Source organism: Schistocerca gregaria, chromosome 6 (genome assembly GCF_023897955.1).
Source record: "Schistocerca gregaria isolate iqSchGreg1 chromosome 6, iqSchGreg1.2, whole genome shotgun sequence".
Classification (NCBI taxonomy): domain Eukaryota; kingdom Metazoa; phylum Arthropoda; class Insecta; order Orthoptera; family Acrididae; genus Schistocerca; species Schistocerca gregaria.
The window spans coordinates 384412727-384436596 of NC_064925.1; the positions used below are offsets into that span (position 1 = coordinate 384412727).

At 44.6% G+C, this 23870-nt stretch overlaps 1 protein-coding gene across 1 annotated transcript in view; it reads right to left on the reverse strand.

The window, feature by feature from the left end:
• LOC126278891 (uncharacterized) overlaps positions 1-23870 on the reverse strand; it is a 201259-nt gene that overhangs the window by 23590 nt on the left and 153799 nt on the right. The window contains exon 4 of the mRNA XM_049979166.1: positions 22494-22682. Within this exon, the coding sequence (XP_049835123.1) occupies positions 22494-22682 (189 nt within the window). The remainder of the gene's footprint in view (positions 1-22493; positions 22683-23870) is intronic.

Here is a 23870-nt window from a genome sequence, read left to right on the forward strand (position 1 = left end):
ACTATGGGACTTAACTTCTGAGGTCATCAGTCCCCTAGAACTTAGAACTACTTAAACTAACTAACTTAAGGACATCACACACATCCACGCCCGAGGCAGGATTCGAACCTGCGACCGTAGCGGTCGTGCCGCTCCAGAATGTAGCGCCTAGAACAGCTCGGCCACATACGGGTATATACACTACCCTCCATAAGTTTGGAAACACCTAGTAATTATAGACAATGGAAAGGAAATACAGTATAAAAATGCAATTTGTCGTTTTCCAAAGGTTTATTAAGCTCAAATAATACACAGGAAGATGCAACAATTAAATTTTAGATTCCTCAAAATAGTCACCCCATGCTATCATCACTGCCTTGCACACTCTCGGCATGCACTGCGTCAGTTTTTCCAAGGTTTCAGCTGAAATTAATCTCCATTCTTACTGCAGCACCTCCCACGATTGTGACCCACTGATGATTTCCCGTTTTCGGATCCTCAACATCTACATCTACATTTATACTCCGCAAGTCACCCAACGATGTGTGGCGGAGGGCACCTTACGTACCACTGTCATTAACTCCCTTTCCTGTTCCAGTCGCGTATGGTTCGCGGGAAGAACGACTTCTGGAAAGCCTCCTTGCGCGCTCGAATCTCTCTAATTTTACATTCGTGATCTCCTCGGGAGGTATAAGTAGGGGGAAGCAATATATTCGATACCTCATCCAGAAACGCACCCTCTCGAAACCTGGACAGCAAGCTACGCCGCGATGCAGAGCGGCTCTCTTGCAGAGTCTGCCACTTGAGTTTGCTAAACATCTCCGTAACGCTATCACGCTTACCAAATAACCCTGTGACGAAAAGCGCCACTCTTTTTTGGATCTTCTCTATCTCGTCCGTCAACCCCCTTGGCACGGATCCCACACTGATGGGCAATACTCAAGTATAGGTCGAACGAGTGTTTTGTAAGCCACCTCCTTTGTTGATGGACCACATTTTCTAAGGACTCTCCCAATGAATCTCAACCTGGCACCCACCTTAACAACAATTAATTTTATATGATCCTTCCACTTCAAATCGTTCCACACGCATACTCCCAGATATTTTACAGAAGTAACTGCTACCAGCGTTTGTTCCGCTATCATATAATCATACAATAAAGGATCCTTCTTTCTATGTATTCACAATACATTACATTTGTCTACATTAAGGGTCAGTTGCCACTCCCTGCACCAAGTGCCTATCCGCTTCAGATCTTCCTGCATTTCGCTGAAACTTTCTAATGCTGCAACTTTCTAATGCTGCAACTTCTCTGTATACTTCAGCATCATCCGCGAAAAGCCGCATGGAACTTCCGACACTATCTACTAGGTCCTCCTGTCCAACTCATCCCATAGCAGCTTGATTGGGTTACATTCAGGGGATTGGTGCGGCCATTCCATGTTTTTCAATATTTTACGAACTCCTAGAGACTTCACATAATTCTGACGCCAGCGTGACGTATGTTTCGGGTCGTTCTTTTGCTGCAAGACAAACCCTTTCTCAATCAGACGCAAAGCAGATGTCTTAGCACGTCGTTGGAGAATGGAATGATAATGCTTTTGGTTCATTTTTCCTTCTATTTTCACCAAATCTCAGACTTTATTCCATCCAAAGGATCCCCATACCATCACAGAACCCCCTCCATGCTTTACAGTTGGAATTACGCACTGAGGATTCAAGCATTCATGGGGTAAACGGTGTACAAATTGACGGCGTTTACTTCCAAATATTTCGAACTTGGATTCATCAGCGAATAAGCCTCTTTCCCATTTCCTCGCTGTCCAATGTTTGTGTGTCTTGACCCACTGAAGCCTTTTCTTCTTTTTAACAGGGCGCAACAGTGGTTTTCTTGTTGCTACATAACCTCGGAGGTTGTTGTCTGCCAGGCGTCGTCTCACTGTTGACTCACTCACCGGTGTATCCCTCATTGCGTTTAGTTCATCAGTCAATTCACGGACAGTATTTAATCTGTTACGTTTACTAGTCACTACCAAATACTTTTCCTGGCGTTATGATGTTTTTCTGGGTGCTCCTGAGCGAGAACGATCTCCATAGGAGTCTGTTTCTCGATGCCGGTGTATGGTTTTGGCAACTCCACTGATGGAAATCATTAGTTTCTTTGCTAGTTGTCGGACACTATTGCCTCCTTGGTGCAAAATGATCCTCATTACCTGTGACTCATAAGGAACCTGGCACTTTGGGGCCATTTTCAATTCATTTCGCGGCGTGTTATACCTTTATGCGAACGCAACTACAAGTGAACAGAAATGTAAACAACGTAACTCTACATAGCCATGCGGTCTACTCGCGCCACCTGGCATGTTTAGTAGAACTGCTTGGACAGGCAACGTCGATTTACATAAAACTGAGCAATACTAGTATGTTCCAATATGTATGTATATGTACAATAATGAAGTGTACAATACTGTACACGGGTGCGTCATTATTAACGGTTATTTGAGCTTGCTGTTCCGTTTCTAACAAATAACTCACATAGATCACTTTTATCTTGTCCCGTTGTAATAGGCAGCAAGGTGTTTCCAAACTTGTGGAGAGCAGTGTATAAAAAATGAAAACTCCGTCAGTGACGTTTTCACTCTGCAGCGGAGTGTGCGCTGATATGAAACTTCCTAGCAGAGTAAAACTGTGTGTCGCACCGGTTCTCAAACTCTAGACCTTTCACGGACGAGTGCTCTACTAACTGAGCTACCCGGAGACGAGGTAGTGGCGGAAGTGAAGCTGTGAGGACGGGTCGTGAGTCGTGTTTGGACAGCTCACTTGCGTCAGCGGAAATTGCTGAGTTGGGACAGCTTTAGACTGAATGTCTACTACACTCTATTTATTTATTTATTTAATTAGCATCCAATAGATCACACATGTGATATAGAATTTGTCAATAGATTACACCTAACACATACACATAATAAACGGACAAACATATACAAACAGCTAAACAAATTACATACAGATAGTACATAATAGTGTACAAGAACTTATTACACAAAAACAAAAGTACGTGCTCATGATAAACAATTATAGATCATGAACTACGCCTTATACACAAAACGTATTACGGATATTTAACAGATTTTTCCTAAGTACCATAATTACGAATTTGAAAACATAATTAAATTAGTTTAAGTTTTTTAAATGATAAGTACAAGTTTCAATCCACAGTCTGAGACAGGTATTCATTTACACTGTAGTATCATTTTTCCATCAAGTATTATTTTTGCCTTTCAATTCTTTAATTTGAGATGGAAGTGCATTTAAAAGCTTTATTCCTAAGTGGCTAACATGTTTCTGACTTCTACTTTTTGCTACATAGGGAACGTGGAAGTCTTTACAATGCCTTGTATTGTGATCATGGTAGCTTGAGTTGGTTTGGAGATTGCAGTTATTTTTACTGATCATTTCCAAGCATTTAAAAATATATAGCGATGGTATTGTCAGTATCTTTAGTTGTCTGAATAAGGGTCTACAGTGAGTTTGTGGTGGGCTGTGTGTCATGATACGAATACCTCTTTTTTGCATAATAAAAATGTCATTTAGTGTTGACCTGGTTTTTACCCAAAAACTTACGCCGTAGTTTGCAACTCATTGGAATTAACTAAAGTACATCGCTCTAATCCATTCCTTGCTTCATACCTTGGATATTATTCTTAAGGCAAACATGCTGAGCTAAGTTTCTGAGTAAGATATACACTGTGTTCATTCCAGTTTAAATCTTGGTCAATTCGCATTCCCAGAAACTCTATTCATCTAGTCGACACACTGATACGCCACCACTGCGTGGTAGTCGACTCTGACGGGCATCGTTTGGTTTGTGCCAGAGCAGTCGATAGTTGGTTGCTCACGAAGAAAATGTTGGCCCTTTTACTGCGTATGGCGCACACGGCAATCAAAACTGACGACCTACTCTTACCCGACGAAACATACTTTCTCACCTCTGGGACAAGTGCCGTGAACTGGATAAAGGAAATGGTGACGTATTATCTGCAACGTGCCGATGACAAAGATGTCTTGTGCTTCTGGTGCGTACTGCAAGAGCAGCGTATGATTTTGCGGCGGCACGTAGAACATAGAACATTTTTTTGCCAATTCCTTGGGTTCGTTATTCATGGACCGTCCGGCTAGCTTTAGTCTGCGAGAAGTGAGAAGACAGATCATGGTTCAGGACCTTACGTTCATGTTTTGAATGGCTCCTTTACTTTCGTTATGTACAGTTTTTTCACCTGTATTTCGCAAAAATAAAAATATAAATACAATTAAAGAACCATTTCATCCCTTTGTCCGTGTCCCCAGGGATGGGACGGAGGAAACATTGTGGCTAGGCCTCGGGTTGCGATCACTGCACACCCTGCCTCTGTCAGCCCACGATCTGATCCCTTAACGTCCTAGTTAAAAAAAAAAAAAAATTGGTAGAGCACTTACCTACGAAAGGCAAAGATCCTGACTTCGAGTCTCGGTCCGGCACACAGTTTTAATGTTTCAGGCAGGTGGTACACCGACAATGCTTAGTGTATTCTGCAAGAAAGGCAATCTGGAAATGCAAAATTTGAAACCTGTTGTGCCGAAATTTAAGAACGGTGGTGTCAAAGTGTCTATGGATAACATTATTCTTCCACAGCTGCTACTTCACTCGTGCTCATCGTGCAGCTAAGACGTAATCCGTATTTTGCAACTAAATGTTTATTCAATTTAAAACCATTCATACTAGGCACCATTAGTGGTCAGTATAAAAATTTCCTTAATTTTACCCTCGAAGCTTCCGTGGCGTTGCACGAATACGTACACTTGTCAGTGGCTAAATCCTGTCCTGGTTATAAAATTGAATAATATAAATGCGGCATGGTTACGAGGGAAAGAGAGAAGGTTTAATATTCAGACGATGCACAAGGCGTGATACCAGGTGGGCATCTGGAAGGGAACCAGCACTCTGTATGAAGTGATACTTGCGTGGAAGATTGCTGTGGCCACAACGCTGCGGTAAGGTCTAGCGAGGACAACACCCTCGGGAACCAAGATAAATAGCACACGTGGGCCTACAGCCAGAATATTGGAGAAACTTCTGAAAGGTTCTGCAAATACTTCGGTCGTTAGGATGGCCTTTGGTAGCGCTAGGGGAAAGCAACGCTGCTGGAGAAACTCATCCAGAAACTCTGAAAAACAGTTTGTAAGCAACTAATGCACAGAAACAAGGCAGTTACAGTCAGTACGATCAATTGAGAGTCATTATAAGAAGCGGGTAGTAACAGTACGACAGCCGACTCATTGGGGGTAGTCACTATAAAGGGTGAGTCAGCTGCCCTACCCATTGGTTTTATGCAATCTGCAACACCTTCAAAAACTGTGTGCAAAGTAATTCTTGTACAGGAAAAGGGAACTGAACATTTGGGTAGGAAATTTAACGTAGTTAAATTTTGTACTGGAGTACATTTTTCAGTCCCGAACAGCTGTGCTGCTACGGTCGCAGGTTTGAATCCTGCCTCGGGCATGGGTGTGTGCGATGTCCTTAGGTTAGTTAGGCTGAAGTAGTTCTAAGTCCAGGGGACTGAAGAGCTCAGATGTTAAGTCTCACAGTGCTTAGAGCCATTTGAACCATTTTCGGAATACGTTTTCGCTTGGGGCCACGGTTTTCGAGTTATTCAAGAAAGTTACATTGAATGTGACTTATGTATGCTTATCTTGAATAATTCGAAAACCACGGGCCCAAGTGGAAACGTACCTCGGTACAAAACTTAACTACATTACATTTCCAACAAAAGGATCCTAAGTAATAGTTCGCGTGTAGCGAGTGAGAGAATGTGAGTCTCTTGCATGTGGTATTTGAAGGCGTTGTGGGTTGCATAAAACGCGTATGTAGGAACAGCTGAATCACCCTGCATAGTGAGACTTTGGTACTGACGCAATAAAAACTACTAGAAGTCTGTGCAAGCTCAAGGGAGGACTACTGAGTTTCCAATAAGTATCTAGCGACAGTTGTTATCTTGATTTGCGCATGTTAGTAAAGAACAGGCTCTGTGGAATTGTGGAACAAGCGCTGTCTTGCATTTGTCTCCTATTATCAATGACTTCAATGACTGCCTATAGACACAACGAGTATTATTTGACATTTTCGATGTCAGACTGTAGGAAGGAACAAGTGCTACCTCACACTTGTTTCCCATTCTGTATCGTCGGAACGAATTACAACAGGGCACTTGTCTCTAATACTGAAAAGCCAAACTCAGGAACCAGGAGTTGCTGGTAAGGATTAACATGTAGAGGGGTAGGGCGTAATCATTGATTTGCAAAGATTGACTGTTTGCAGTACCATTCTTCCTGCAACATAGTGGCAAGTTCCGGTAATGGTGATGGAGGTGGATAGCGAACACACACCTTTCTGTCCACAGTGTGGTACCACGTATTGGTACCATCCCAAAGGCGTCGCACAATTGGCAACGCAACTGCACCTCTCTGTTAGACGCTGACAGCAGTTGCGCAGGGTCTGGCGAACCCAATGGAGCATACCTGCTGAGCCACACCTCCAGTGACCGAGCGAGTTGGCGCGGTGGTTAGACACTGGACTCGCATTCGGGAGGACGACGGTTCAATCCCGCGTCCGGCCATCCTGATTTAGGTTTTCCGTGATTTCCCTAAATCACCCCCAGGCAAATGATGGGATGGTTCCTCTGAAAGGGCACGGCCGACTTCCTTCCCCATCCTTCCCTAATCCGATGAGACCGATGACCTCGCTGTCTGGTCTCCTTCCCCAAACAACCCAACCCCACACCTCCAGTGGCCTGGCACCACAAGAGACCTCTTCCGCCGCAATATCAGATGGCTGGCGGCAGCCAGATATTCCATTTGCACTTGGAATATCTCTACCACGACACTATCATAGCCTCCTGCTTATTGACACTGAGAATTGGCGTTTATTCTTGCTGCATTATTTGTAATGAGTCTGTGGATTTATGGAGAGATACTAGTTAAGTAAATCTTCTGTTTACTAGTCATTTCTGCTCCTGTCCAGCTTTCCTACGACCATAGTTGCCACAGCACTCTGTAGCCCTCCTCTCATTACCCTTGTGTACAAAGCGGTGCACAACGGAAAGATCACAAAGGATAAACAATATTGAAATCTGCTGATTGTGATAGCTAGGAGACATGCGACAGTTCATCCTCATGCTCATAAAACCAGTCCTGAACAATCAAAGCTGTGTGAGAAAGGTCCCTGCCGTCTTGGAAAGCAGCATCAGCATTAAGCAACTAATGTTGTACTGTGGGATGGAGCCGATCAGTCAAAATGACCACATAATCTTTGATACTGATGCCACCATACAGGGGACCCATGGAATACGACAATATAGCTGCCCCATTCATCACTGTATCCCCTCCATGCTTCACTCTTGGGATGTAAACATGGACAGAAGTTGGAACCAGTGTGAAACGAGACCTATACTACCTGACGTCTTTCTTCCAACTGCTCCAGATTTTATTGATTCGGCACCACGCCTTCCTGTTATGTACACAATTGTATCACTGGTGAGTGGTTCTGGAATTTCAACTTTTCCTGCAATTCACTGTTTAGGGATGTTCCTTCGTGTTGTTTTGGTGCTAACAGACTTCGAGAGTGCGACATTCAGTTCCGCAGCTGCTTTTGCAGTTTTCATACTCTTATTTTTCGTCACAGTCCTCACCAACAGCCGTCCGTCACGACCACAGAACTCATAATGATGCCTATGTTGTGATTTAGTGGATAACGTTTCTCGACTTTCCGTATATGTGGTATGAATCTTCCTTACGCTGCGTCTTGAAACACCAAACACATCGGCTACCTTGGTTACGGAAGTACACAACATAAGAGCACCAACAATCGGCCCACGTTCGAATTCACTTAGTCCTAAAAATGGTTCATATGGTTCTGAGCAGTATGGGACTTAACATTTGAGGTCATCAGTCCCCTAGAAGTTAGAACTACTTCAACCTGACTAACCTAAGGACATCACACACATCATGCCCGAGGCAGGATTCGAACCTGCGACCGTAGCGGTCTCGCGATTCCAGACTGTAGCGCCTAGAACCGTTCGGCCACACCGGTCGGCCTTAGCCCTAATGTAGCGCCGTCACACCTGAACAGAACACTTTTCTTACCACGACTGGGGCTTGCAATGTGTTGAAGTTGTAAGTAGGCTGTTAACGTTTTTGTGTTGGTAATGCCACGTAGCGCTCTGTATGAAAATCACTGCCTGTGCTGTGTGCAGCCTGTGGCTGGTAAGCATTGTTGGAATATTCGCTATTGTAGTCTTGGGCAGTTGGACGTAAACAGCGCGTAGCGTTGCGCAGTTGGAGGTGAGCCGCCAGTAGTGGTGGATGTGGACAGAGAGAGGACGATTTGGACGTGTGTCCGCCTGAAAGGGTAAATTTGTAATAAATAATGGATATCATGATAATGACTTTTGAACATTATTAAGGTAAATACATTGTTTGTTCTCTATCAAAATCTTTCATTTGCTAACTATGCCTATCAGTAGTTAGTGCCTTCAATAGTTAGAATCATTTATTTAGCTGGCAGTATTGGGGCTCGCTGTATTGCAGTAGTTGGAGTAACGAAGATTTTTGTGAGGTAAGTGATTCATGAAAGGTATAGGTTATTGTCAGTCAGGGCCATTCTTTTGTATAGATTATTGATAGTCAGATTGCGTTGCGCTAAAAAAAATATTGTTAGTTTAGTGATGATCAGAATAAGTAAAGAGAGAAATGTCTGAGTACGTTCAGTTTTCCTCAGCTGTTTGAAAATCAAATAACGTAAGAGGTTTATCAGCACAATCAATCATAAATTTTTCTAAGGGGAAGTTTCAAAGTCATCGTACAGGTGCCGTTAGTGGTCATATACAACAACGCAATCTGAGGCATGGCTAGCATCTGCTTGTGTGTTCAACCACGCAATTCTCGCGGTATTATGTACGTGTGTGTGTGTGCGCTACAGTGGGTTATGCATTATTCTGAAAGTTCCTCTTACATTAAAACTATACCATGCAGGGGTACAAATCCGTATACAACATATAGGGTGAGTCACTAACTACTGCCACCTAGAATAACTCCGAAGGCATGATAGTGGCTGAAAAGGTTGTGGGACAAAAGTTGCATGGCACAACGGGGGCCATAATACGACGTTGGTTTTTTGTTGCTAGGAGGGGTCGTGTCAGAGATATGAAGGTCAACTTTGTTTTTTTAAATGGTACTTATTTTCTGATAGCGGCTATTGAGACGAATCAACAGTAAGGTCTTTGAAGGTCAACGAAGGTCAAAGAGGCGGCATGAACGTCCATTTACAGGAGGTGTTCGAGATGATTACCATTGTTATCAATGGAGTGCTGCAATCTTCTTATCATGGATTCGGTGGTATTCCTTATTACATCAGGAAGTACGTGTTCTGACAATTCTCTCTCGCATATCTTCAGGTGTAGTTGTAACGTGCTTAGGAACAATGTCTTTTACGAATCCCCACAAGAAAAACTCCAAAGGCGTCAAGTCTGTCCACGACGCATCTCCACCGCGTCCAATTAAACGATTTGGGAATTGTCTGTGCAACTCATTTCTAGCCATCAGCGAAAAATGTGCCGGACACCCATCGTGATGATACCACATTCTGTTCCTTGTTCTAAAGGTATTTCTTCCAGTAACAAACCTAATATTTCTTACAGGAATGTGGTGTACTTCCTACTATTAAGATTCCTTCGATGAAATAGGGGCCTATAATTCTGTCCTCCAGAATCCCACACCATACATTCACCGACCAAGGAGTTTGGTGTGCAACTTGCCGCAGTCTACGTGGATTTTCAGTTGTCCAATAATGCATGTTATGCAAATTAACATTTACATGATTCGTGAATGTAGCCTACTCAGTAAATATTTCAAATTAATAAATGTGTCATCTCTCTCATTCTGAAGTTGAGCCCATCGCCAGAATTCAATGCGCCGCGTACAATCCGTACCAGTTAATTCTTGTTGAGACTATTACGGTAAGGATGATATTTATGGCGATGCAGAACACGAATAACACTACTCTGGCTCACGCCAGATTCCCTTGCGATTTGAAGCGAACTAACACAAAGATCTCGAGCCACAGTGGCAAGAGCACCAATTTCCGTTTCCTCGTTAGTAACTTCCATTTGCCGGATATGTTTTCGATGCGTTAAAGATCCAGCTGTTCTCAATTTATCACACACATATTTAAATACACGACGTGTAGGGTGAGTACTCTGAGGATATCTTTCACTGTATAAATCCCTAGCTATCAGTGAATTTCTTTGGCATTCTACGTAAATGAGAAGCATATCGACTTGTTCTTCGAAGGAATACATCATTCACATTCGCTTGATTCAACGATACTAGTTTTACCGTTCCTATTAGTGTTGTATAGCGAAACCGCCGAACACTGTATACATGTAAATAGCACGTTAGATGGGTAGGCCTTAATTTGGTGAATATTTACTATTTACACGATATACGAGAGAGAATTGTCAGAGCATGCGTTTCGATAAGTGCTGGAGAGAATAGAAATACCACTCAATCTATGATAAGAATATCGCAGCAGTGCATTAATAGCAATGGTAATCACTTCGAACAACTTCTGTTATGGACGTTCATGCCACCTTTTCGACCTTCTTTGACCTTCAAAGACCTTACTGTTATACATCACTGGATTCGTGTAGATAGCCGCTATCAGAAAATAAGTACAAACTATAGCACTCCATTTAAAAAAAAACAAAAGTTGACCGTCATATCTCTGACACGACCCCACCTAGCAACAAAATAAACAACGTCATATTATGGCCCCCTTTTCCCACGCAGCATTTGTCCCACAAACGTTTCAGCTACTTTCATTTTAGGAGTTATTCTAGGTGGCAAGTGTGAATGTGTGTGTTTCACAGTTGGATAGGTGTTATTTTGAAAGTTCCTGGTAGATTAACACTATGCACAGAAGGGGTACTAATCTGTATATAATGTATATACTATGAAATGGAAAGTTGCACTGTGTGCATCTATTACTTACAGAATACGAATACACTTGAAATGCATAGAAAAACGAAAGTAAGTGATAAACTAGAGTCCTTTAATGCTTCGATAGATAATTTCAATGTGTGGCCAGGAAACATTTATAAATTTCCTAACAGTATATATATAATTTTCTTCATTTATTGACCGCCAAAAATTCTTAAAAGGTGAAATACCTTTGTCTAAAAAAAATATAATCACCTGAAAATACCGAATCTGTTCTCAACAGCGTAATAAACACGAATGTTTGGATGATTAGTTATGCATCTCAGTAGCCATCGGTGTAAAGTGGATTCACGAAATGCACCTAATATATTTTCTGTGCATGGACTGTCTCTTCCCATGGTATTATGTTCTTACCCTAATTGTGTAAATATGTCTTACTTTAATTGGGTAGATGCTGTTCTATCACTACAATAACGTTGTTGGTGACATTGCGATATGTACCGGTATACGTGTAAAAAAGTTATCTATATCACATGTATACGGCAATGTTACCAGGGTTAGCCTTTCACTCTACAGTAGGGTATGTGTTATTTTGAAAGTTCCTGGCAGATTAAAGCTGTGCTCTGCAGGGGTACTAAATCCAGGAAGGTATGAAGAAGATATTCTGGGAATTTTTGAAATTGGGGTATAGTTACTGGCAGATGTGAAACTGTAAGGGCGGTGGTGAGTAACGCTTGGGTAACTCATTCGGGAAGGGACTGCCCATAAAGGGGTACATTTCGTGTCCCAGTCACCGTGAGGCACACAGTTCCAACACAGCGGAGCTGCTGCACTATTGTATGTGGTAAGGTCTCCCAACAGAAAAATTCCACACCATTAGATGTCCGCAGCCATTGAGAGAAGACAACTAGAGACTAGTGTGCTGCAAGTAGGTACCATATTTTCCGTTACGAGTTTTTACAAGATTGTAGGAGAAGCGTACAGCAAATTATTTTTTGTGCATGTTACCTTTTTCTGTGTGTACAAAAAATGGCTCTGAGCACTATGGGACTTAATTTCTGAGGTCATCAGTCCCCTAGAATTTGGAACTACTCAAACCTAACTAGCCTAAGGCCATCACACTAGCCATGCCAGAGGCAGGATTCGAACATGCGACTGTAGCGATCGCGTGGTTCCAGATTGTAGAGCCTAGAAACGCTCGGCCACCCCGGCCGGCCCTGTGCGTACAATAATACTGAATGATATTCATAAATTTGTCGTAAGTGTGACTGTCCTTTTGGATACTTGTGTTGGCACAGTAAATTCAAGGCATTAACACACAATTCATTTTTTCTTTCTCTTATCTTCAATTTAATAAATAGTATACTTGGAGGAATTTCAGTATATGTGGCAAAGTTTTATAAAAGTATGAAGCAGTGCCACTTCTTAGAGCCTTATGAAGCTATTTCAAGTCTGTATGACTAAGACATACTTTTTTAACTTATTTGTCAGTAATTTTTTAGTTTATTTTATTATGTTTTAAATAATATGAAAACAATAGCATGTTTAGTGTAAAAACGCATTATAAACATTTTGTTACCATTTGAGAGAGACAACTGCACTACGTAGATCAGAGCTCTTCAGGAACCACAGATTTGTCTAGCCTCGCTAGACACACCTCTCTGTTGTAGTTGCCACTGTTATACAACTAAGCATATCGTTGAGACACTCAAGCCACCCCATCGCCGCAATGTCCATGGTTCATTGGAGGGACTGAAGTATTATACACTTTTTTAAAGACACAATCACAGAATATGATGACCATCATAATTGGTTCCTTCATAAATTTGCCATCTACAGATTCTAGAATAACAGAAGGAGAAAAACTTGACAAAATCTATTGGGTTGTCTTCTAAGTGCGTCCGTTTTGCTTGCACGTTCAATCTATAGCGCCTACAACCCATGCACCCGCCGTGCCCGAAGGAGTGACATGGTTGCCTAACCGCCCCTACAACGTAGAACTCGACAACCTGATGCGTCATTGGATGTGTTAGAGGATGTTCGTGACTGATGTTGGATGGAACAGCGTGAACTTGTGTTTACAAGCTGTGGAAAGCAAGAAGAAACGTTTCCAGCACCTTATGTTGTTCATTTGTAGTAATGGGAAAGCCGACTCACAATACCGGAAGAAGATTTGTGCTGTACACGAGGACGATGCCGTAACGGCTTGACAATGTCAAAAGTGATGTAGTCGATTGCGAGCCGGGAATTTCGCCCTAATAGACAAACCTAAATCAGGACGACCATCGGCTACATATGTGGAAAGGCTTAGTGATATGATAGTCAACAATCCACGAATGACTACGTAGGTGTTGGCATTGGAACTTAATATCGACCGTGAATCTGTAGCCAGGAACTTGAAGAAGCTGGCTTTCGTAAAGATTCACGATGTATGGGTTCCAGATGTGGATCGTGTACAACAACGCCCGGAAGAGTAAATAGTGGCGCAAGACATGGTAGCCACCACTATTGATTCCTGAACCAGGGCAGCATCTGAGAAAGGTTTTGCTATGCGTCTGGTGTCCTGTATTACGAGCTTCGTCTGAATGAGACTTCCAAGAAATACTGTTCGCAGCTGGATCGTCTCAAGGCAGCCATTGACGAGAAAAAACCGGACTTGGGACACGATGTCTTTCGCCGCTACAGTCCCAGAAGACGTACCTCTATGGTGACCCGTCGAAAGCTATGTTCTTTTGAGTTGGCTCTGTTACCTCAACCGCCGTATTCGTCAGATATTGCACCTTCCGACTTTCATCTATTCCGTTTCCTCCAGAATTTCCTCAATGACAAACGCTCCATCTCATTGGAGGATTGCAGATTGACCTTCGAAGAGTTCATCAACTGCCAGCATCTCGTGGTCGTGCGGTAGCGTTCTCGCTTCCCACGCCCGGGCTCCCGGGTTCGATTCCCGGCGGGGTCAGGGATTTTCTCTGCCTCGTGATGGGTGGGTGTTGTGTGATGTCCTTAGGTTAGTTAGGTTTAAGTAGTACTAATTTCTAGTGGACTGATGACCATAGATGTTAAGTCCCATAGTGCTCAGAGCCATTTGAACCATTTTTTTCTTTTTTGAAGTTCATCAACTTGAAAACCCCCAAATTTCGGAAGAATGGCATTTATAAGCCTCCAAAGAAATGGCAATATATTGTCCACAATAATGGTTAATACTGCAGAAAATAAATATTTTGTTTACAAAACCGAACCGCCTTATTTAGTTACATTGCGCACGACCTTGTGTGTGAAGTGTGTAACTAGACAGGTCGGCAATTACTGTGTCGTAGATGTGCTGTCGGGAAGTGTGTTCCCAAGCGAACGAATATTTGAGATAAGCCAATAAAAAATTATGCCCACTTATGCCCTCGTTTTTGGTCTCAGATTTGGTTTTACAGCGCGTAGCGTCAACATTTTGTACGCCGTGATCTATGAGAATGAACTCCATCATTTTGTGTTTTACATTACGTGCGTAGAAGCATAATTTTCACAAATTTTATAGATTTTTACGATTTGAATCTAGATTTCTTCCTGCACTCCGTATTGCAGAATCTGAAGATGGCCAATTAATGACCGAAACCTGTTACGATTTAGATCACACACTGTCGTTGTGTCTAAAATAAAAATAAGGGCATGATGGTGCCTGTTGGTTGGAAAGTGTGCAATACCATAGCAAAGCTAGTCCAAATATTCCAAAAGTCGCTATTTCGTTATTTAGGTGACAATGCGAACTGTATTAAATGCCTCCCGGAAGCTGAGCATAATTCTAAGCTCTGAAAGCTACAGCTTCCGATATCTTATCAACGAACACAGGAAGTTGTTTTCCGTTTGCGGAATCCGTGTTGCTCCTACAACACCAAGAATAATACGCAGTTACAAAGCGTGTTGCATAATTATTCATCACGTAGATATCAGCAGCGTATGCACAATGTTGTACACAATCGCCCGACAACTCTTCTCGAAACCGAGAACGACGCGCACATTTTCGCAATCGCTTGGAACGTTTCGTTGCACCTAACGGTCGTTAGATTCTGCTAGCGAGAACCAGTCAAAGGGCAGATGAGACCGAACAGCTGTACCAAGAAATCGGGCGTCAGTGATGACAGTGTTGACAGAGAATTCTTGAACAACAGATAATCACGAATTGTTTCGTGAGCATCCATTTATAGTGGGATTTCAGTATTGTAGCCACGGGAGCGTTTTTAGTGTCTCTCTACCCTTTATCAGTAACGAAATTAAAATTCATCATATTTTTACGAAGAGTGGTGGAAGTGTGAGAGAGATGAAGTACACCCAGCTGCAAAACCTTGGTCGGACTGTATGCACTCTGTGGCGTCTTTGAGAAGGTGTTATTTTGTAACGGGTAAAAAAAAACTGAGGTAGGGCGAAAAAAATGGGTCGGAAGTGCAACAAAACGGGAGGGGGCGGGTTGGAGGAGGTATAGGAATTGAGGGGGAAAGAAAAGGTTAGGGGGGATTAAAATGGGAATTGGGCAGAGATGTACACACATCAAAAAAAGTTTTGGATCACCCTGGTTCACAGAATTCATGAAGACAGACGTTGACTGTGGATATTCTACCACAGGCACAATCCCTCTGACTGTTCAGAGATGTAATTAAGCCCGCCGAAAGATGTAAAAAACCATGCCTGAGCAGTGTATAAGACAGACGGGGTCCGACAGCCGATCAGGTCGAGTCATTCCTCCAGGAAGGAGGTACATTGCTCGTGTTGCCTGTAGTTCAACCATGCCTAGACGGTCAATACCGCGGTTCGATAGCGTCCGCATTGTTACTTTGTTCCAGATAGGCCTCTCAAGAAAGAAAGTGTCCAGGCGCCTCGGAGTGAACCAAAGCGATGTTGTTCGGACATGGAGGAGATACAAAGAGACCGGAACTGTCGATGACATGTCCGCCCCAATAGAGGAATGGTCAGCGCGTTTGAATGTCACACACGGGGGCCTGGGTTCGATTCCCGACTGGGGAGGGAGATTTTCTCCTCTCCGGGACTGTATGTTATGCTGTCCTCATCATCATTTCATCCCCATTGTCGACGGGCAAGTAGCCCAATGTGGCGTCGCACTCAATAAGGCTTGCACTTGGCGGCCACTGATGACATACGATCATTTCCATGTTTTTGTCGATGACATCCTTCGCTTAGGCTGCCCGAGGGCTACTATTGCAATGGATGACCGCTACCTACGGATTATGGCTCGGAGGTACCCTAACAGCAACGCCACCATGTTGAATAATCCTTTTCGTGCAGCCACAGAACGTCGTGTTATGACTCAAACTGTGGGCCCAACAACATGCCGAATGGACCACTCAGGATTGGTATCACGTTCTCTTCACCGGTGAGTGTCGCATATGCCTTCAACCAGACAATCGTCGGAGATGTGTTTGGAGGCAACCCGGTCACGATGAACGCCTTAGACACTCTGTCCAACGAGTGAAGCAAGGTGGAGGTTCCCTGCTGTTTTGGGGTGGCATGTTATAGGGAGGACGTACGCCGCTGGTGGTCATGGAAGTCACCGTAACGACTGTACTATACTTGAATGCTATCCTCCGACCTATAGGCAACCATATCGGCAGCATATTGGCGAGGCATTCGTCTTCATGGACGACAATTCGTGCACACATCGTGCACACATTGTGATTGACTTCCTGCAGGATAACGACATAGTGCCCAGCATGTCATCCAAACACGAATTCTATCTAACTTGCCTGGAATGGATTGAAAAGGGCTGTTTATGGACGACGTGACCTATAAAACACTCTGACGTATCTACGCCTGATCGCCGCTGAGGAGTGGGACAATGACCAACAGTGCCTTGATGATCTTTGGATAGTACGCTACGACGAATAAAAGCATGCATAAATGCAAGAGGACGTGCTACCGGGTATTAGAGGCACCGCTCTGTACAGCGATCTGGACCACCACCTCCGAAGGTCTCGCTTTATGGTGGTACAACATGCGATGTGTCGTTTTATTGAGCAATAAAAAGGGCGGAAATGATGTTCATGCTGATCTCTATTCCAATTTTCTGTACAGGTTCCGGAACTTTCGGAACCGAGGTGATGCAAAACTTTTGATATGTTCATAACATGATACCGTAAGAATACTCGTGTAGGACTTCTTTAGGTGACAGCAGCAAAAGGCCTATCTCTTCCTGCTTTGAAGACTCTTGTTTTTTGGTTTTTGGCTATTAGGTGAATCTGCTATTGTTCTGCTAAGGAAAGTGTAAAGACTATATTTGTCGATTGTTGTTTTATTTTTGTGCCTTTGCAATTGGTTGTTAATGAAATAATGAAAATGGAATCCCGTTATTGCTGCAATTAATTTGACTTTGCATTGTGTGTTGTTTAATGGTTTGAATTGCATCATGCAAAAAACCTTATTGAAATATTTACCTTTAACGAGGTACTTCCAAATTCTAAGGTCTCCGATTTCCTTTGTCACAGAATAATCACACAACAAATTTGAAACTTCTGTCATTGTCCATTTTAATCCCTTTGCAGCTCCATGTATTTTTCAGGACGTTGTCGCCACGATTCCATATTCGCAACCACTGAAAGTTCTATGGTGCAATAGCGGCCCGATCGAATAATATGTGACTACGGAGAGTATCTTTCAACGTTGGAAGAAGCCAAAGATCAGTAGGAGCCGGGAGGTGAGTAAATAAGGATGAGAAAACCACTTCAGACTAGTTCGGACTTGTTTTAACGAAGAAACGCATTCATGGTGTTCGCTCAATGTGCGGGACACTGCCTTGCTGAATGGAATGAGCAGTCTAATGATAAGAGAAAATGGATTGAGAGTAAATCGAAGAAAGAGGAAAGTAAAGAGAAGTAGCAGTAATGAGAACAGAAAGGAAGTTAACATCAGGATTGGTGGGGATTGGTGGTCACTCAGCAGATGAATTTAAGGAATTCTGCTATCTAGGCAGCAAAATAATGTATGAAGGACATAGCAAGGGCAACATAAAAAGCAGAATATCAGTGGAAAAAAAGGCGTTCCTGGTCAAGACAAATCTACTAGTATCAAATATAGACCTTAATTTGAGGAAAAAATTTCTGAGAATGTACGTTTGGAACACAGCATCATTTGGTAGAGAAACATGTACTGTGGGGAAGCGAGGACAAAAGACAATTGAAGAATTTGAGATGTGGTGCTACAGGCGAATGTTGTAAATTAGGTGGACTGATAGGGTAAGGAATGAGAAGGTTCTGCACAGAATCGGAGACGAAAGGAATGTATCTAAAACACTGGCAAGGAGAAGGGATAGGATGATTGAACACCTGTCAAGACATCACGGACTAACTACATTGGTACTAGAGGGAAGAGTAGAGGGTAAAAACTGTTGAAGAAGACAGAGATTGAAAGACATCCAGAAAATAGTTGAGCACGTTGGTTGCAAGTGCTACTCTGAGATGAATAGGTTGGCACAGGAGAGGAATTTGTGGCGGGCCAGCAGGTCGGGTGTTGAAGAGTCGACGCCAAATTGTTAGTCTGTACTGACAGATGTAGTCCACTTAATGGTGCACTTATGACCGTGCAGAAAACATTAGGTCATAAGGTTTGTGAGAAGACCGTTCGACACAGAGAAAAACAACGATTACAGTGATGCGTCTACATCTTAAGATACGACATACAAAATTATGTACTTTTTCCCATTAAATCTGTAGAAACAAAAGTAACCTGGTGCAATTACTGTCTGTATGTTGCGGCTAATCTCAGAAACTACTGTACAGATTTTGATACAGTTTTCACTAGTAGACAGACGTAGTCACAAAGAAGGTTTGTGTAATTTACAAATATTTAACGCACATTTTCTGGACTATGTTGTATTAAAATCCACTGTATGTGTGAAAAGAACGCCATAAACATCTAAGAGTGTCGTTCAATAAGTAATGGCCCACTTTTTCTAAAAAAGCCCTTAATATACACTCCTGGAAATCGAAAAAAGAACACATTGACACCGGTGTGTCAGACCCACCATACTTGCTCCGGACACTGCGAGAGGGCTGTACAAGCAATGATCACACGCACGGCACAGCGGACACACCAGGAACCGCGGTGTTGGCCGTCGAATGGCGCTAGCTGCGCAGCATTTGTGCACCGCCACCGTCAGTGTCAGCCAGTTTGCCGTGGCATACGGAGCTCCATCGCAGTCTTTAACACTGGTAGCATGCCGCGACAGCGTGGACGTGAACCGTATGTGCAGTTGACGGACTTTGTGCGAGGGCGTATAGTGGGCATGCGGGAGGCCGGGAGGACGTACCGCCGAATTGCACAACACGTGGGGCGTGAGGTCTCCACAGTACATCGATGTTGTCGCCAGTGGTCGGCGGAAGGTGCACGTGCCCGTCGACCTGGGACCGGACCGCAGCGACGCACGGATGCACGCCAAGACCGTAGGATCCTACGCAGTGCTGTAGGGAACCGCACCGCCACTTCCCAGCAAATTAGGGACACTGTTGCTCCTGGGGTATCGGCGAGGACCATTCGCAACCGTCTCCATGAAGCTGGGCTACGGTCCCGCACACCGTTAGGCCGTCTTCCGCTCACGCCCCAACATCGTGCAGCCCGCCTCCAGTGGTGTCGCGACAGGCGTGAATGGAGGGACGAATGGAGACGTGTCGTCTTCAGCGATGAGAGTCACTTCTGCCTTGGTGCCAATGATGGTCGTAAGCGTGTTTGGCGCCGTGGAGGTGAGCGCCACAATCAGGACTGCATACGACCGAGGCAAACAGGGCCAACACCCGGCCTCATGGTGTGGGGAGCGATCTCCTACACTGGCCGTACACCTCTGGTGATCGTCGAGGGGACACTGAATAGTGCACGGTACATCCAAATCGTCATCGAACCCATCGTTCTACCATTCCTAGACCGGCAAGGGAACTTGCTGTTCCAACAGGACAATGCACGTCCGCATGTATCCTGTGCCACCCAACGTGCTCTAGAAGGTGTAAGTCAACTACCCTGGCCAGCAAGATCTCCGGATCTGTCCCCCATTGAGCATGTTTGGGACTGGATGAAGCGTCGTCTCACGCGGTCTGCACGTCCAGTACGAACGCTGGTCCAACTGAGGCGCCAGGTGGAAATGGCATGGCAAGCCGTTCCACAGGACTACATCCAGCATATCTACGATCGTCTCCATGGGAGAATAGCAGCCTGCATTGCTGCGAAAGGTGGATATACACTGTACTAGTGCCGACATTGTGCATGCTCTGTTGCCTGTGTCTATGTGCCTGTGGTTCTGTCAGTGTGATCATGTGATGTATCTGACCCCAGGAATGTGTCAATAAAGTTTCCCCTTCCTGGGCCAATGAATTCACGGTGATCTTATTTCAATTTCCAGGAGTGTACATAGATAACCGTCCTTGTTGGTGCTTCAAGTTTGATGTTTGTTCTGCGCGCCGGTTATGTTTCGAACCGTTCTGGCAGATGGCAGAGCCGTAGTACAACGTCAAAATGGCGTCTACGTGCGACTCACGTTATAAGCAGCGCGCTGTTATTGAATTATTGTGTGCAAAGAAAGAAAACCGTAGTGAACATCCATAAACGATGTGTGAAGTGTATGGGGATGCTGCAGTTCATAGGAGTAAAGTTGGGCGGTGGGTAAAGTAAGTTACAGCCTCAGGAAACGCAGAAACAGAGCTCCACGATCAGCCACGCTCGGGACGTTCTTTCACAGCCACTGCTCCAGAAATGCTGATCGTACCGATGCCATTATTCGTGCCGACCGGCGCATCACAACTCGAGCTGTCGGTCAGCATTGGAAGCGCGTCTGCAATGTTCGAGGCTCTCGGATATTCAAAAAAGTGCTCAAGATGGAATTCCACGAATGCTCACAGGGTTTAAAGAAAGGTCATTTCATCTGAATTGTTGGAGCGTTTTGAGACCGACGGAAAAGCCTTTCTGTCACGGATCGTCACGGGAACGAAAGCTGGGTGCAACACTTTGCGCCGGAAACAGAAAGGCACTCCATGGAGTGGCATCATCCCCCTTCACCACCAAAGAAGAAATTCAAGACAACCCCGTCTGCCGGGAAAGTCATGGTGACCGTCTTCTGGGATTGTGATGGCGTCGTTCTTGTGGATGTGATGCCAAGAGGGTCAACCGTCAATTATTGTTGTTGTTGTTTGTGGTAATAGACCAAACAACGAGGTCATCGGTCTCATGAGATTAGGGAGGGATGGGGAAGGAAGTCGGCCGCGCCCTTTCAAAGGAACCATCCCAGCATGTGCTTGGAGCGATTCAGGGAAATCATGGAAAACCTAAACCAGGATGGCCGGACGCGGGATTGAACCGTCGTCCTCTCGAATGCGAGTCCAGTGTGCTAACCACTGCGCCACCTCGCTCGGTAACCTTCAATTGAGAAGCATACGCGAAGACTCTGAATATATCCAAGAACCGTTTCCAGTGAGTACGATCAGACAAGAATCCAGCAAAATATTGCTTCAACACGATAATGCACGCCCACACACAAATATAAGAACCCGGTAACACATCGCCCCAATTGGATTGTAAATCATTACCTCATCCACCCTACAGTCCAGACCTGGCACCCTCGGACTTCCATCTCTTTGGACCGCTTAAGATTATCTACGGAGAATACACATGGAAGATGACGAGAGTGTCAGTCATGCCTTGAAAACTTGGCTACGCCTACAGTGAAAGAGCTTTTAGCAGCAGGGAATACATGCTCTTCCACAACGTTGGCGTATGGCCATAGAAATTATGGAGACTACGTAGGACAATAGGACATGGAAAATGCATGTTGGTGTATATTGTCACCAAATTCCGACTCTTAACGATAAATATGTTCTGAGAAAAAAAAATGTAGGGCATTACTTATTGAACGACCCTCGTAGTAGTTTATGGCAGAAGTCCTTCGAATCATCCATGCAGGTGGAAGGCTGCCTGGCCCCAGGGACATGTCGGTGTGAGCTTCCCCTATCAGTTGACAGTTGCGAGCTACGATGAATTAAAGCAACCTTTCTCGCTCCCCCCTCTCCTCCCGCCCTCTCCCCTCCCCTGAGAACGATGCCTTTATTATCTAGCCCTGAATGGCAGAATTCCTTGCGATCATGTAAGGCGACCTGACTGAGGCACTGAGCTGGCACCACTGGGAGGGTGGCGCACGCTACTGTGGACTCTAGATACTCAGTGCTACCTGTCCAAAGCCAAGGCAAGTCGCTACTCTAGTAAAACAAAAAAGAAAATTGAGTAAAAGAAAGACTTCATTCTTGCCATAGCAGCTCCTAGAGCTCTGTTCAACATACAGTCCTTCCATGTTATTTCAAACGGACTGAGAACTGGTGAGGGTTAAACAAAAAGTGATGTGAGGTCGGCAAGAGGAGGCGGCCCGAGGTCTGAGATTTCCCTGGGCGCCAGTTAGCCCAGTCACGCCACCGAATACACCTCGTGTTGTCCTTGAGACTTTGGTGACTGACCTGTGAAGACGTCGTATGGCCCGCGCTTGGTGACGGAGGGCTTGGCCAGCGGCTGGTCCTTATGGTGGAGTCCCGGCGGCAGACCCGAGCCACTGGTCCGGGTCTTCGCTCGCCCCACCAGGCCGTCACGCTCGAAGAGGCACACCGTGCCTTCTGTCTTCTTCTGCTTATCCTCCGTTTTATATGTGCCTAGAAAAAAGCCCACCAACTCAGCACTCTCAACTGGGTTTGCATTTATCGGAAGAGACAATAGACTTAGGAAGTTAGCCGTGAGATTTTTTCAAGAAACAATACGTTTTTTTGCATCGGATGTAATTTATTTCCATTTCATTATTGTTTTGCATACTATGACGTTTCGGCTGTGTAGCCATGTTCCAGTAATTACATACATATAACAAAAAACGTTATTAGAATACAGACTGCAAGTCAACCATTGATGATAGACACTAGAATAAAAATAGATCAAAACAATAACAAGATGACTAACAACTTAACAACTACACTATTCTCTCAGTCCACTCCTCCTCCACCCTTTCTCTGTTCATCTCTGTCTTGTCCTCTTCCTTTTCTCAGCCCACTTCCCTTCCCTCACTGTGTACAACGCCATCACTCTAATATCTGTGCCACAGACTTCATCCACCTGTCTATCAGTCCGTCTCTTCCTTCCCTATTCTCTCTCCACGATATCGCCCCCACTGCAATAGGATATTGCTGGTTCTAAGCCATACAGTATTTCTTTCCAGATAGAGAGTAGTACGTGTACAACGTTGGGTTAAAATCGATCCAAGGGCTTAGCAGCAGTTTTATAGCCGCTGTTTTCCCCGCGTACGTACGTGCCACATATATTTCATAAATATTTAACTTATTTCCGATGTCCTTGTAGATATACACTCCTGGAAATGGAAAAAAGAACACAATGGCAGCGGTGTGTCAGACCCACCATACTTGCTCCGGACACTGCGAGAGGGCTGTACAAGCAATGATCACACGCACGGCACAGCGGACACACCAGGAACCGCGGAGTTGGCCGTCGAATGGCGCTAGCTGCGCAGCATTTGTGCACCGCCGTCGTCAGTGTCAGCCAGTTTGCCGTGGCATACGAAGCTCCATCGCAGTCTTTAACACTGGTAGCATGCCGCGACAGCGTGGACGTGAACCGTATGTGCAGTTGACGGACTTTGAGCGAGGGCGTATAGTGGGCATGCGGGAGGCCGGGTGGACGTACCGCCGAACTGCTCAACACGTGGGGCGTGAGGTCTCCACAGTACATCGATGTTGTCGCCAGTGGTCGGCGGAAGGTGCACGTGCCCGTCGACCTGGGACCGGACCGCAGCGACGCACGGATGCACGCCAAGACCGTAGGATTCTACGCAGTGC